Source organism: Pavona decussata, unplaced genomic scaffold (genome assembly GCF_977016875.1).
Source record: "Pavona decussata unplaced genomic scaffold, jaPavDecu1.1 SCAFFOLD_250, whole genome shotgun sequence".
NCBI lineage: Eukaryota > Metazoa > Cnidaria > Anthozoa > Scleractinia > Agariciidae > Pavona > Pavona decussata.
In genome coordinates this window covers 404,272-420,536 of record NW_028145654.1, presented here as the reverse complement: position 1 = coordinate 420,536, position 16,265 = coordinate 404,272, and the positions used below count along the sequence as shown (strand labels likewise).

The 16,265-nt window shown below is 39.0% G+C and overlaps 1 protein-coding gene across 1 annotated transcript; it reads left to right on the top strand.

The window, feature by feature from the left end:
* Positions 1-700: 700 nt before the first annotated feature.
* Positions 701-15,515, top strand: LOC146457002 (beta-parvin-like). The gene is made up of 13 exons (XM_085092462.1): positions 701-858; positions 1,554-1,637; positions 2,422-2,492; positions 2,622-2,724; positions 3,496-3,557; positions 5,781-5,862; positions 6,457-6,640; positions 7,678-7,697; positions 9,677-9,738; positions 10,623-10,691; positions 11,551-11,652; positions 12,670-12,739; positions 13,684-15,515. The coding sequence occupies exons 1-13, from the start codon at positions 735-737 to the stop codon at positions 13,758-13,760; spliced, it is 1,110 nt and encodes a 369-aa protein (XP_084948588.1). The 5' UTR covers positions 701-734; the 3' UTR covers positions 13,761-15,515.
* Positions 15,516-16,265: the final 750 nt, after the last annotated feature.

Below are 16,265 nucleotides of genomic sequence, written 5' to 3'. Positions count from 1 at the left end.
GAACTCCCGATAACTCGAACCTTTTTCAATTTCCGTTGAAGGTTCGAGTTATCGGGAGTCCAAAAGAACGCGATTCCTGTTTGAAGTGGTTATCAACCAGGGTTGCATTCCCGTCACGTCAGGGCGCCATTAGTGTCCTTCGCAGCTACAGTTTGGATCATCACGCAACACACTCCCTCCCTAAACGACGTGACGTGACGAGCCCAAACGACGGCTGCGAAGGAGACAAAATTAGGCCCCGAGAAAAGTTGTCCCGGGAAAGAGGATCACCCTCCCAGCCGAGTCAACTTCAGCGAGTGTTTACATGAACGTGACCCCTTCGCCCGAGCCAACAGCGCTCGCGCATGCTCTGATTGTCTCGCCTTGACGGAATTGACTCGGCTAGGCGAGCCAAAGTGTTTATATGGAGAAAAGTTGGCCCGGCTAGGAGGGTGACCCCACCATCGAAAAAGGGTGACCCGGCTAGGCGGGTCACCCTTCCAACCGAGCCAACTTTCTGTTTCTCATGTAAACGGTTCTCCAAGTTTTGTAAGGAAATGTAGGAAAAGTTGGCTTGCCCAGGGTAGCTCGGGTAGGCGAGTGACCCTTCTGCCCGAGACAACTTTTCACGCACGGGGTCTAACACTCTCTAAGTTCCGCGAGGCTTAGGAGCCCTGCCTAGCGGCGCCAACCACGGTATCGATTATTTGGTATCGCTAACCGGTATCGCTATTGGCCCAATCTTACTAACAAACATGGCGACGAATCCCGCTTCACCAAGCTCGCCAAATGGCTCATTAAAACGGGACGCCTCTAAGAAAGATCCCGGTAAACTTGGTTGGGTTGGAACACTTACAAGGAGAAAGAGAGGATCAGAAGGTAATGTGTTGTGATTCTCTTCTGAAACATTGTAAGTTGTGATTGAATGCCACGATCATTTAAAAGACCCCGCAGACGTGATTGGAGAGAAAAAAATATTGTGTTTGATGTTAACTGGTTATATATGCTCGATTTGGTTAGTTGCAAGATTCAGTTTGGAAATGTTTTGGTGTGACAATTGCATGAACCTCAGCTCATAAATTAAATTTATTAGTTATCATCAGAACTTGTACTTCGAATTTGAGTATCAGTGTTCAGTCCTTCGAATTCCAAAGTAAATTCCATCATTTTACACACCCCTTCCTGACTCTCCACTCCCTCCGTTGATCCATCGTTCGCCCCGAAGTTCACATTCCCCTTACAGTGTTCTAATTAAATTTGGAGATTTGATGGCGAATTAGGCCACATTTGGCCCGGGATTTGGGGAGACGTTGAGCCGACACGTACGTGTACTGTACAATGCGCCAATGCTTCAGTGTTGTTTTTAAACACTTCCCGTAGGATATTTTTATTTTTATCGACATTCTGCTTTCTAACGTTGATGGCTTAAAAACAGCTGCAGTCTGCTGTTAAAATGCCAACTGAGCGCTGGCAAAGTCTATTGTGAAATGCTTTAGTTGGAAACATCAATCTCTGCTTTTTAATACCGGTACTCACATTAATTAACTTGTGACTGTTTGTTAATGATTCTTTAGTGAATGAACTAGAGACTGAAGGCCGACTTGCTATTGAATCTCCCACAACACCTATCACAGTAACACCAGATACATTTGACTTAGGTAAGAGAGAAATCCTATTTTCTTCTTTTTTAAAGATAATCATAAATTTTTATTATAGTTACAGCTGATATAAACTCCCCTCTTTCTAATAAGCCCCTTCTTTGGAGGTCATATTTCTAATAAGCTCCCACCCTCCCATTTCCCCTGTGAGAAAAGAAAATACTTTGGAACTCAGGCATACCGGTGGTCCAAATGTCACTCTGCTATGTTGAACGTTTTCCCAGTACTCGGCAAATCCCATTGAATTCTAGCTGTTATACAAATGTACAGAGTTGTGACCCGTGTCATTCTGTCAGAAGCCTTTCAGAGAATCACATCACTCCCAACCAACCAGATGCTAGCACTGAGGGTCAGGTCACAGCCAGGATTCCTTACACCCTTGGTGGTTCTTTAATGCACTATACCTGTGGATCAACATTGTTGTCTTTTACAAACACTACAGCATTTTCATCAATACGCACTGAGTCAAATGGCAATAAAATTTGTACACCAGTTTGCTCTAAGATGTTTTCAAGTCGTACAGTATGAAGAAATGAAACATGGAAATCTACATGTATATGTACATGTACAGTACATGTACTCTTGCCTGCCTGTTGAAACCAATGCCCCTCAGTAATGCTCAAAATCTTATTGATACCCATTCATCTGTATATTTTTGTAACCTGAAGAAAACAATCGCAAAGTTTTTATTAACTAAAAGTACACAAAAGAAGTAAACATTTGGACTTAATAGTATGGGCCTCAATGCGATGTTTCTTTATTAATTTTTTATTGCTTTTGACAGATGAAAATGAAGAACGTTCTATGGTGGAACCTATGTCGTTGGAAAACCCAAAAGTTAAAGAATTGCAAGAGGTAAATTACAGCATAGTTAACATTTAACAAACTGACTGCAGTTTTCATCCCATCAATAATAATCCTGAGTACAACCAGGGGCCCCAGAGTGTGTTGTTTTGTTGCCATATTTTTGGTTTATTTGTTTAGGTTCTCTTGGATTGGATAAATGACGAGTTGTCAGATCTACGAATTGTTCTTAGAGACATAACGGAGGACTTGTATGATGGTCAAATTCTTGCCATTCTAATGGGTATGTAAAATCTCTGATTTTTTTATTATTATTTTGATCAACCAACCAATCAAGTAATTCAGCAAAACATGAAGCCAGCAACTAGGCAGAGTAACCAGCCAGCTAGTCACTGCAGGGCAGTCAGGCAGCTAGTCTATTACTTTGTACATTGTTGTTTGTTCTGGGGCAGTCAGCCAACCAACCAGCCAAATACAGTCACTGGTAGCCAGAAAGTCAGCCACCCAGTTGGTGGTGACCACTCAACCTACCAACCAATCAGTCAGTCGGTTGGTTGGTGGGTCGGTCAGTCGATCAACCAGTCGGTCTGTCAGTCAGTCAGTCGTTCGGTCAGTCAGTTGGTCAGTCAGTCAGTCTTTCGGTCAGTTGGTCAGTCAGTCATTCGGTCGGTCAGTTGGTCAGTCAGTCAGTCGGTCTGCAGGTCAGTCACTCACCACAGTAAATTAGTCAGTCGGTCTGTTGGTCAGTCAGTCAGTCAGTCAGTCAGTCAGTCAGTCAGTCGGTCAGTTAGTCGGTCAGCCAGTCAATGAGACTGTCTGTCTGTTGAGTGACAGTCATTCATGGTGAGACACCCAGCCAGCCATCCATTTATCTATCCAACCAGTCAATCAGTTAATCAGACATTTGGTTGGTCGGTGAGGATACCAGGGGGACAGGAGGTTGTCTTACAAAACTCGTAAAATAAAATTTTTATGTTATACAATGTACAAATTGTGTTGTACTGACGTCTTTGATTGCATGTATCTAATACATGTAATGCAATTTTACCTTCAGAAAAACTGGCTGAAATCAAGCTTGCTGAGTTTGAAGAAGTTACCCAGTCAGTAGAGAGCCAGGTACATGTATAAAGAAAGATATTTTTTCTGATAGTTTTCACTCAGGTACTTTTTGTTTGTTTGGAGGTAAAGAAAAAACATCTTTTACCCAGCTTTTAGTAAGGGTGTAAATGCATAATTATGTAATCTGTTACCAAACAATTCACAAAGCAATTGGCAAGACAGAGGCGGCAGAGCATTTTGAAACATGGGGGGGCTCATCGTACACAAAGTTAAGCACATACCTCTAGTCTACTCGTATTTTCTAAAATGTCTTTTGCGTTGTTCGTTTGCACGAACAAACTTCTTTGCAATGACTACATTGTCCAATGTGTCCGTAATAGACTTAATTGACAATGCAAGAGGAGGCAGTTGTTTAGACGAGTCTGATTCATGGTGCTTCTAAGGTAGGTTTTTAGGCGACGTAGGGAAGAAAACGTGCGCTCGAAAGTCAAATACAATCGTAGCAGTTTGTGGACCTCTCCTAGTAACGTTTTGGTGACAGGAGTTTTGTTGAAGGCTTCGCAAATGGTTCTTATATTTGTAACCTGACGTACTTCGGGAAGCGTAGTTTTCACTGCGTCATGCATGAAGTAAAGCTGGTGCCCAAGCCGGCCACAATCGGCTATATCAGTTCCAAAGAAAGACCTTTTCAGCTCTTCCAAATGTTCGGTGAAGTCGTTGCTGTTTGCTGCGCCCTCAAGAAGTTTCTCTAAGTTAGAAACTGGCTTTAACTTGGCTTGGTTGAACCGGCTTTCTAATTCCGTTTTAATTTTGTCGCGAGCTTCGTAGTATTGCACTCGATAGTAATCCTTTGGACATTTAAAGCGATGAGGAGGAGCTCCATCGTCAAGTATGGCGGGAAACTGGCTGTCTCAGAGTTAAATGGAAAAAAGACAGTAGTTGATTGGCTTCTCGAAATCGGGATGGAGCTGTTCAAAGAGTCCTAGAAAATAATATTTTGCCAAGCACAACCATTGTGAAACGATTTGTAAAAAGATCACTAGTTAACCGGAATATTTTGCCAAACCAATTTTCTGCCGCGTTACCAATATTTTCGGGACCGAAACGTGGGGGGCTGAGCCTTCAGGACCCCCTGCCCCTCCCCCTCTGCCGCCGATGCAAGATGTTTTGGCATAGCATTTGAAAGTGCATGACCACAAACTACAGTAATAATTACAGTGGAAGCTCTCTTAACAGACACTGTCGTAAGCAGATGGCTCTACTTACGGCCGCCTTCACTAAACCCTGTTTTAACTTCGATACAAACTCTGTATTTAAACGGTCTCGTAAGCGGACATTCCGTAAGCATCCATGGACACTTTCAAAGGTTGCTATTTAGACTTTTCCTTTGTTTTGAAGCTCCTGTAAGCAGACACCTGAAAGGAAATCCCATTGATTAGCCTCTGAATCGTATTTTAGTCAATCAACCTCACATCGCTGTTAATCATAATGATTTTACAGTGCATTAATTACAGTTATCGCTATTATTGCGGCATTGCATAAGGCAATAAAACAAAAAAAGTAATTTAATTTGGTGGTATTTTTGTCCCGAGGGCGTCTTTTTACGAGAGCTTCGGCTGTATTAATTTTAAAATTGATTGTATAAAACTGTCTTTGTATTTTGAATTGATGTTTAAAGATTAGAATAGAGGTTGAAAAATTATATACTTACAAGGCCATGCCAATTATGTGCCCAAAGTTCCAAAGCAGTTGCAAAGAAGAAGCTGAAAATATTGACAGGCTTGATTGAGATTCGATCACTGCCCTTGGCCTTGTATTTACCCAGTGCCATGTGCTGCCTTCTGGGATCTGGTCATTTTGCGAGTTTGTAGTAAACCTGAGTGTGTATTAATGAAGAGATGAAAGTGAATCTACAGTGTATGAGAGATCCTATATATTTTTTTTAATTTTTCCACACATGCATAATTCTTCTTTATAATTTGTGACATTAGTTTACAGAAGCCAACTCAAGCACACAGTCACATACAAACTTGAGTCTCTTTTCTGGAACTAAAATATTTTAAATTATCATTAAACTGTGACTAATCTCCAGCCACAGTATAATGTCATTTAAAATATACAGCCATGTAATATAAATTTGCCAAAACTGTAGAGACCGAGTCAAGCAAAACAAACCTAGATCCTGGATTAGCTTGCACAGCTCTGCTACTTTGTAGAATGCCGGTAGCTGACCTGTGGCATATTATTAATTAAAGCCATTATTCTGATTTTATTTTACAGAAAGCCAAGTTGTCTGTTTTATTAGGGCACGTGAATAAACTCTTAGGAATTCCTGATCATAGGGCAAAATGGACAGCGAACAGTGAGTTAATTAGGTCATTTGCATGTATACCATTACAAGAGAAGAATTCCCACTACCTCAAACACTCTTGGAAAACAAATGGTTGTTTGAGTTGGTGGAGTTCGAGAAAGTGAACCATTCATTTTTGTAGAGGTGCAAGAAAGTCAGTCGTAACTTGTTTTACCATATCCAAGGGCAACAAATTGCTATTTAAAGGTGCTGTGCCACCTATTTTAGCATGTGCAGGTGCATTTTTTAACCCTTCCACTCCCATGGGAAATGCTGTATTTTAGTAAAACGTCAACTGCGAACCCCTACACCAACTGTAATACACCTATTAAAAGGTTTTATCCGGGGCATTGTATAAATAATTCCAGCTAAATCATTAACGAAGTAACAGAAAAGAATGAAAAGTGTTTAAAATGAGAAAATAAAAACCTTAAAATACATCTCCCTTTTCATATACACGTAGCTTAATTTGCAGATCTCAGCACTGTACATTAAGTTTCTTTCCTGAAAGAGGAAAAAGTTAGAAAAAATGGAGGGGTGGTTAATCATGTCAGAGGTCAGCGCCAGGCACATCTACATTGTACAGCATATGCTTTGTTTTTCTAGGAATTCATGACAAGGATATTGTAGCCATTCTACACCTGCTTGTTGCACTAGCACATCATTTTGAGTGTCCACGAAAGCTGCCTGGTGGCGTCAGAATTAACATTGTCGTGGTACAGAAGAAAGGAGGAATCCTACTTCCGCAGAAACTTGTTGAGGAGATTACAGCAGCATCAGAGGGGGAAGAGTGAGTACTTGAATGTATATATATATATTTTTTATTGTAATTATGTTTTTAGTTTTTGGTGGAGGCAAGGTGTTGTACATAGTGGTTAGCGCGTCAGACTTTCAACTGTTTGAATGCCAATCATATAAATGTAGCCGTAGCAACCAGCACTAAACTAGTCATGTATGTACATGTGTTGGATAGTGGAGAATGACCCAAGGGTAAGAAAACAGTAGACTGAGCAGCACATTTAGGAACACTGTACTTAGTCGTTAATTGGGATGTACACGTGTATGTTGTGGATTATTTATTTCTTGGTTTAGTATTTTTCAAACAAGTTTAATTTTTATTTTTCATTACCATAGTCTGGGACAAAGGGAAATAAAAAATTAAACTTGTTTAAACCAAAAACATTTTGAATCGCAACGTATACATACATCGTTATTACTCAAAGGTTTAGCCAGAAGAGGTAGTGTTCGTTACTAGGTAGAGTCTAATTCTTGTTAAAGGTGCACTGTCACGGAGATTTTTGCTGTATTTTGACCAAAACTACTCAAATATTGAAGGTAGAACTTTTTCTCTAACATGAAATTGTTCATAGAGCACTGAGAGGAAAATATCAATTTACTGATTTCTTCAATGAAGAACAAACTATAAACCTGTTTTTAGCAATTTCGCCAAAATACACAGGAAGAACTTGAAAAAATTGGCCAATTTTTTTTAAGTTGTAATCCATTTCCATCCAAGCCATCCGCAGCAAAAGATAACAAATACTAGCTGATGTATACTCATAGAGCAATTGTTAACAATACTGAACCATTATTTTAACATTTCCATCGATACAAATATGTTTTTACGCTATTCAAAGGCACACTCAAATCTGGTGACACTGCTCCTTTAAGCTCTTCTCTTTTTAAACAGTGACTTTCTCATTGAAAGAAGTCAGACTTCCTTTTTTTGATTATGCCTGAAAAAAAAAAAATTCTCTGTAAGTACCAGAATCATTATCCTAGAAATTCTTAACTAACATTCAACTCTTATTATTGATTTTCTTTCAGTGATGACAATGGAAAGCCTGGTAATAATAATATAATACTATTACAAATTTTATATTGGCGTTGACATTGTGCAGTTCCAGAAAATATCCATACTCCCCCCACGGAAGGTTTTTTGTGTTGCACCCTCCCTCCCCCCAGGAAATTCCAGTTTAGCTTCATATATTACTTCTAAAATTTTGACTTTTAAGACCCCCCTCCCCCTAGCAATTTCCAATGACCTTCCTTGGGGTGAGTATGGATTTTTTCTGGAACTGCACATTCTCTATTACTTATTATTTTTTATCCTCACTAGGAATTTTACAATATTATTGTTACTCATAAATTTAGGTTGCATGTATGTTTGTTAACTAGTGGTGATTGCCTGTCAGTAGTTAAATAAAATTAATTTACAGAGAACAATACAACAATAAGAAAAATTGAATGCATCTATCCATGGGTCTTCACACTAAGTTTGTCAAAGCTTGAAGAGGAATCTGAATTATTTGAACAAAAGTATTAAATGCATTAAGTCTCAAATAAGTTTCATAATACTTGCTATACAATACAGGGGTCCTTGGAAACAGCCTCCTTCTTAAAAATAACTATTAACATTTAATAATGCGCAGTATGTGTGTTTGTAGCTGGCACTTGTGCGGCCTCAAGGCAGTCTATCACTGCTTACCTATTGTGTATACTTCATATTGGAGCCCCTCTCCCCCCTCCCCCCCTCCACCCCAATCAGGCAAGTGGATCCAGTCCTTGTTGTGTGCATGTTTCAGTTCCAGTTTCAGTTGATTGTTTTTGCCATAAGTTGTACAAATACAAAAAAAAAAAAAAAAAAATTATTTAAACTCTAATTGTGAGGAAGAGAAGCCACCGGGCTTATAAGGAATGGCTCCTTCTGCTAAGTAATTAGAACAAAGTATTTTCATAGTTACATGGGACCAAAATCAATGGCAGAGCTACAGTAAAATCTTAAAATATATTACATAGTCATATTAATCATAGTTAGGCTAAAAAAAAAAATACTGTAGTTTATGTGTAAGAGGAATCAAATAATTGGTTTTATCAACAGAGTTGGTAACTTAAGGTAATTTTGCCACCGTAAGGAGATTCAAGTGCTATGGTGGCCAAATTACCTTCAGTTATCAACTCTGTTGATTAAACCAAACATTTGTTTCCACTCCCCACCAATACAGCACCACAGGGTCTTTAGAAACTAATTCCTTTTTCCATACGTATAAGACGGTTGACTTGAAAGAGACGAAAATACAACTAATTAGAATGTAAAAGATGGATTTTTTTTTAATCAGCGCTACACCAGGATAATGAAAACGACATTTGTGTGTAAGGTCTATATTATGACAGTTTCTCTTCAAATAGCGTGATGTGTCTAGAAATGCATGCTAATGAGATTCATGAACTGTATGATTGACATCACAAGGTGTCCCCTAACCTTAATTCTTACTTGAACACAAATAATTCTGTCAAACATAGACCTTTTTCATAAATGGCGGCCGATAAATTATTCTTTTGTTTTCATGAAAATTAGCCTTACTAGCCTCGTCAGCAAGTGCAAAATTCAGAAGAATTTTTACTCTAAAACGAGGTTAGTAGGGCTAATTAACATATATTGAAAAGAATAATAAATCGGCCGCCATTTATGAAAAAGGTCTATGAAGTCATATGAAAATGCAAAAAAGGTCTGTTTTACATGTATAAAAAGTACCCAAATTAAGGGTCAGGTACATTTCTGGACATAAGTGTTTTTTCTGGTTACTGAAACAAAAGCTGGAGAAGGTAATTATGGTCTGGTAGGCTTCTCATCAAAGAACCGATAAATAATTATAATATTGTACCCCACCACTCCGCAACCCCCCATCCCACCCTATAAACAAATCAACTGAAATAGATTAACCAAAGGCTGGGAGTTGTACCTTATTGGTTGCAGTCTTCATGATACAAAAATCAGCTTTTGACAAGTTTCTTAACAGTTTTTTTATTTTTGTTTTTGTTTTAGAAAGAGATGCTTTTGACGCACTTTTTGATAACGCTCCTGAAAAGCTGAATGTTGTGAAAAAGGTAACGACACCATGTATATCATTTCGTGCATGCATCACAGAATTCTAGCTGGAAAAAATTAAGCTTACAAGGTGTTTTGAATCCACAACCATTGTGGACTATGAGCAGTTATTTATTTTTCTTAACCGTACTAAAGCGAGCAAACCACTCATGCGTTCTTGCGTGGCTAGCTCGCTTTATTATTCCTAAGAAGAACTTTATGTAACTTAAAGGGGAAGTATCACGCAAATTTCCTGTCGTTTCAAAACCCAAAAATCTTTGTTTGTCAGCAGAAACAACGAAAATAATTGTCAAGTTTGTTATAAATTATCACCCCAGTGCAATAAAACTGTTGATGAGTGCCTCTGGCCAGACACAGAGTTAGTCGGAATGGACTGAAACTTGAAAAATGTTAGGCTAATGTTTTTCAAGTTCTCGCGTTTTTGTTTCCAAAATGCGCTAGACCAGATAACGAGTTGTTCCCTTCAAGAATTGAGTTGATTTCTTTCCTCTCGTCATTCAAGAATTATTTGGCAGCTGATTGGAGGTCTTATTTGATCATTTTTAACAAAAGATATCAAAAAACCTATGATACTTCCCCTTTAAGCAGTTGCTAAAAGAAAGCTGAACGGGTGCAATGCTCTACCAACTGAGCTATCAAGCAACTGTTTAAGTTGCGTAAATAACTGCGAGGGTCTTTGTTCTATTTAACTGTTTGCGTCTGTTATGATTGGTCAAAGTAATTACTTTGGTTTGGTTTGACGCTGTTAAAGTACATATTAAAGTATGCTGTTTTTGTTCGGTACAGCTTACTTTGTTTCGTTTTATTATTGTTTTTGTGGCAATTTCCATATCATTCGTGCCTGGTTTCTTTTTGTTTTTGTTGTTGTTGTTTTTTTTTACAGTCCCTGCAAGGTTTCGTCAACAAGCACCTCAGCAAACTGAGTCTGGAAGTCGCTGATCTTGATTCACAGGTACTTACATGTATGTCTAACATGAAAGCAAAAGTGGAGAAAAGAGAATGTGGATACCAAAACAGTGTTCTACAACCGGTTACAAAATTCGTTGCAAACAGTGAAACACTGACAAGAATTCACCGTTTTCAGAAAGAAAATATGTTTTGAGCTGTGTACCAAAATCTTTTTTTTTTTTTTTTTCACAAAGATAAATTGACAATTTCCGTGTTGCTTTGAATCTCATTATGAAAGCGAGGCTAAGTGCAAAGTTTTTGTTATGAAAATTAGTTTTGTTTGCATATGAGGCATTTTTAAGATACGTAACAGCTCTGTCACGGCCGCCCTCTTGATGTCACGCACGATGAAACTGCTCTATTTTCAAAAGGAAGTACGACATCGAGCTAAGGAATTGTGAAAAGACATATTTTTTAGGTAATCTTTCCGTGAATGAAGGTAAAAATTTTGTAGGCCTCCCGATTTGGTGACGTCACGTGAAAATCAAGAATAGAGATAAATGAATTTCGTCGGTAATATGCACACCACCACCCTCCGCCGCCCACGCTATCAGAACCAGAATCTCAGTAATGAGATAACAATCCTTTTGGGAATAGAGCAGGACCACATCGTCTACATGGATTTTTGCCAATTTTTCTCTGCAAAGAAAATGGTCTGAAAACCGAAACTCGCCTATTTTACATCTAACTTTTGATTCTGAAGAAAAAACACAAAATTGCGAACGTCCAATTGGAAGCCATTAATCATATTTTTTGTGGTACTTTTGCTTGGCGTTCTGCGTAGTGAAAAAATCTAATTTTGCTCATTTCTTTTTGTGGTTTGCAAATAAAAAGATTCAAATCAATGCTGTTTCTTTATTTAGTTTCATGATGGCGTTTACCTTATTTTCCTGCTGGGGCTCTTAGAAGGCTTCTTTGTTCCTCTGTACCAGTTTTACATCACGCCTTCGACCAAGGAACAAAAGGTGAGCATGTCCTGGTTTATAACCGAGGATGCATCCTAAATGAGTGGGTGTTACAGGATAAGGTTGGACACCTTATGATGTTTACACAATGTAGTACTGTTAATCCTCACAGTCCAGGGGCCCGTTTCTCGAAAGTCCCGGAAACTTACCGGGTCTTTGGTGATAAATATTTCTTCATCCTCACAGTCCTGGGGCTCATTTCTCGAACGTTCCGGTAACTTACTGGGCCCGATAAGTGTCTTTGGTGATAAATATATTTCTTAACAGAAGTCAACTTTTGTTAGCTTTGAATACGAAATTTTAAAATCTTATAATTCTTTGAAAACAGTGGCCAAGTGCCATGTCTGTAATCAATATCTAAAATATACTTTACTCATTCATTTCGTTTTCATTTTTAATTCAAATTCCATTAAAAAATATCTCAAATTAGCATGAGAAATCAATGAACTGATGGACTCTGGTAGTTGTAGTCAAATGGCGTCATAGTTAAATGTCCTATTCTTCCCCATCCAGTCCATTTTCCCAGCAGGCGTGCTTTAGATAGCTTGCAGCTTTACCGTCAGGACAGTTTACCTTATAACAGCTGTAGCCGAACCAAGAGCGCATGTTTGGAGGCTCTGATGTTGTACAGACACAGCGGTAAAATGAGTGCGCATGCTCGTCAGGCGTGAGCAATCTTACGCGGCGTAATGGAGGCATTTTTAAGATTCCCATTGTTTGTTTTCGTTTCGCGGGGATAAGCCCAAATCAAAATAGATAAGGTTGCCGCTTTCAGAAAAGGTTCCTTCGAACTTCCTCCATCACACATCTTATGCAACAAAAAAAAAATATTGTGGTAACAGGTGTGAATTTGGCGATTGAAGTGGAGCATTCGTAATCGATTCTCGCTCGAATCACAAATCTGCGGAGCATGCGCACTCATTTTGCCGCTGTGTTTGTTGTACACTGTATACATCCACGGGTAGAGAGTTCTTGGACTCTAATTCCATCTTGATATTTTTAATTCGATATCAACAGCTCCATAATGTTGCTTTGGCCATCGATCTCATGCGAGACAGTGGAATGAAATTTTACGCCAAACCTGACGGTGAGCATTAACATCAACCAACTCACTGGTTTAACTCATTTACTTGGCCGATGCTCTTCAGTCACACTCCTTTAGTGGAACAAGCTCTTCGCATTCATTTTCTTCAAAAGGCCACTTCCGAGTGGCCTTGAACCTCATTACGAAAGCGAGGCTACGTGCAAAGCTTTTCATACGACAATAGACCTTTGTCTCTCGGCGGGCATGTTTTTTTTATCTGCACGGCAAGCCTCGCACTGAAGAATTGGCGTCTGGCCGAGGATGGCCGTCCAACAACAAAGCTTTTTGTTCTTCTGAGACTCAACATGGCTGCCGAGTGACAAAGGTCCATTACAGTAGAACCCAGCTAACTTGAACTCCCAAGGGGAACCAAAAATAGTTCGAGTTAAATTTCAATTATCCTGTTAAAAGGTAATTAAGTGTCGTGGTTTTATCACCCTTTCACAATCACAGGTCACTTGGCTGCAACAAGTCTTTATAACAGGTTTTTGATAGGAACGTTACCTAACGTATGGTTTGGAAATTTGAGCCACAATGTTAAGAACATCAAGATGATTAATCAAACGTGTGTTCTGACATTGTTGAGGTTTACAGACCGACGGTTTTACAATGGAGTTCAAGTTATCGGGGTCATTAGATCCCAGGGAAAGTAAAATTACGTCATTTAGCGTGGAGTTCGAGTTAGCTGGTGTTTAGTAAATGACTCAAAAAATGGGACCAAATTCGGGGGAAAGCTAGTGGGGAGTCTGGCTTAACCGAGTTCGAGTTAGTGGGTTCTACCTTAAGTTTGCTTACATATGAATGAAAACTAATTTCATAATAAACTATGCATGAAGCCTCGCTTTCATAATGAGGTTTAAAGCAACTCGGAAATGGCCTGCTCTTCCTGGATCAGTAATTTCTCTTATTTTTTTTGTTAACACGTTTTGTTGTATTTTTATTTCTAGATGTTGTTCAAAAGGACCTAAAGTCAACGCTGAGAATCCTTTACTCTTTGTTCCAGAAATACAAGAACGTCAAATAAATCGCCAATCAATGCTCCACTGTGCAGGAAACAACATGTACTATCAGAAAAAGTTATATGCAACAAAAAGTGGAACTCGCAATTTTATTTTATTGACACTGTAAAACATGACGCTTGTCCTTGCAAGGGTCGTATTTAGTTTCTTTAGAGACTTTGTGGCCGAGCTAGCCACTATTACATCAAATTGTTTATATTCTTATTTAGTCTGCGTAGCAGTTTTTCGTTTTTGAAAACACAGGAGGCTTTCGTTCGCTTCTCGCGCTCGCTTGGAAAGGAAATCACTGATAGGTAGACATATTGAACAGTGGGAACCTCAGGTGGCAAGGTTCATGTAGCTTGGTTTGGTCATAGTTAATTGAATTAACTATGGTTTCGTTTTGGTATTTGGTTTTTCCAGGGGCACCCAACGTTTCGTTTGGAAGGCCTTTGTCGCCAAAGAAATTTGAACTTAGTTTTAAGTTTTCTTCGGCACTGAAAAACCAATCCCTTGCGTTTCCGAAGGGCCAGATATCTTGATGAAAACGCGAAGTAAGGTCCGCTACGATTTTCATAAAGCCAACAATAGGTCATAAATTCTGGAGGAAAGATTTGGTTTCCTTAAACTTTTTGCGACTTAAATTTTCAGCTAAAGTATTCGAACAGATCAAGCCGTAATAGACCCTTCTCCAAAATGGCGGCCGAAATTCAAATAAGTTAAAATTAAAAACGTAAACCAGCACTAGAAAGAGCACTTTTACTTTAGTAACCTTGCAAAGTTTTCGCATACCAGGTGCAATATCAGCTATGAAAATGTAAGTTGAAAAATGAAAAATTTACAGACGTTTGTATGACTGGGGGTATGATGTATACCCCCAGTCATACAAACGTCTGTAAATTTGTCAAATTTTATCTTACATTTCCAACGCTGATATAACACCTAATATGCTGAAACATTGCAAGGTTACTAAAGTAAAAGGGCTCTTTCCAGCGCTGGTATCAGTTTTTCATTCAGTTCAATTTCAACTCATTCAAATCTGTTGCCGCCATTTTGAAGAAGGGTCTATACTGTATTAGCTTACACAAAAACGTCCTTAAAAGGTCACCCAACAATCTGGGAGCATAGCAGACAACATTTGAAGTATTTTGCTTAAATGTTCCCCTAGGGTGCCCCAGGATAATGTCTTTTGTATGTCCCTCGTTTGGAACGATAGTAATCAAATGAGTAAACCATGTGAGCCGCTTTGCATAGCTATCTCGTGTCTGTGGTATGTTTGCTCAAGCCATCATATTTACATCACGTTTTGGTGCGTGCATTGCGAGCAGCTTGATGTCGAGGCTCAGTGATTAAGGGTGCGCACGTGATGCTGTCAAGAGTTGACGATGTTTCACGTGGTGGAGGTACGCGTTGAACAGCACACTTAGTAGTTTCTCAAGAGGCTCTTCTGTTAGGCTAGCTTTGCTATGTATATGATATTTTGATAATATAAGTTGAAAATTACTAGAAAAAAGTGTATACATTTAAGAATTGTTTTTTTGTAACTTGAAGCAAGACGTGGATTCTCGTATTTGAAATAGTGTGATTTGTGATGCTGTCCAGAGGTATGGCGTTTTACATGGTGGATATACGCTTTGAACAGCGTTTGATTCGCTTTGAATAGGCAACTGTTGATTACTCAAAGAACTCTGCTGTTATGCCAGTCTGGCTATAAATGATATTTTTATAAATATAAATTGAAAATTTCTAGAGAAAAGTGTATAAATGTTAAACCGCCGTTACACGTTGAAAGCTGAATCTTGTGTGCAACGGCGAACGAGACCAGTTTCACGAAGTGGTTTTACAAGGTGAAACTCTTGTTTTTTCGCCACTGCTACCGTTGCGAGAGTCAGCATTGCTAGATAAATAAGAAAATAAGAAAAGTGAGGTTTGAATCTTACTGTAATTTTTTCAGTACTGCCGGATAGAGGGGTGGCTATGCAATAAAGACACCATCTTTTGAGGTTGAGGAAAGGGAATGCAGGCAGAGGCCACCATCTATTTTGGGGTTTGGTGGGTCCTGTTCGAGTATAGTAGTTTGACCACTTCCCCTACAAACCCGCACTAAATGCGCAAATACTGCACAAAGCTCATTCCACGCAGTGTTATTTTTATATCATTACTGAGATTTTTTTTTCGAGGCAGCATGTCTTCTAAGTAGTGAGCTGGTAAAGACATATGTGCTTGTATAAGCCTTCAGGTTGTTTTGATTTCATAAAGCGGGTTAGTTTCTGAAGAAATTGTGGAGTTGCGTCGGTGGGGAGTGGAAACGAACGTTTGGTTTTATTTATCAAGAGAACTGATAAGACTGATTGAAGGGCTAACGCTCGAAATGTCAGCTCTCGAATCTCTACGGTGGCCAAATTACCTTATGGACGCTTTTGAAAAAACCAAACATTTGTTTAAGCTCAGTTTTTTTTGTTTTCAAGTGAAGCTCGGTTTAATCTGGCAAGGTCGGGGGTCACAGTATACAATTATTTCAATATATATTT

Excerpts from the sequence above, each read along its gene's own strand:
- LOC146457002 (XM_085092462.1), top strand. The coding sequence starts at position 735 with ATGGCGACGAATCCCGCTTCACCAAGCTCGCCAAATGGCTCATTAAAA. Across the intron at positions 3,558-5,780 it reads CCCAGTCAGTAGAGAGCCAG|AAAGCCAAGTTGTCTGTTTT; the intron begins GTACATGTATAA and ends TTTATTTTACAG. Across the intron at positions 12,740-13,683 it reads ATTTTACGCCAAACCTGACG|ATGTTGTTCAAAAGGACCTA; the intron begins GTGAGCATTAAC and ends TTTTATTTCTAG.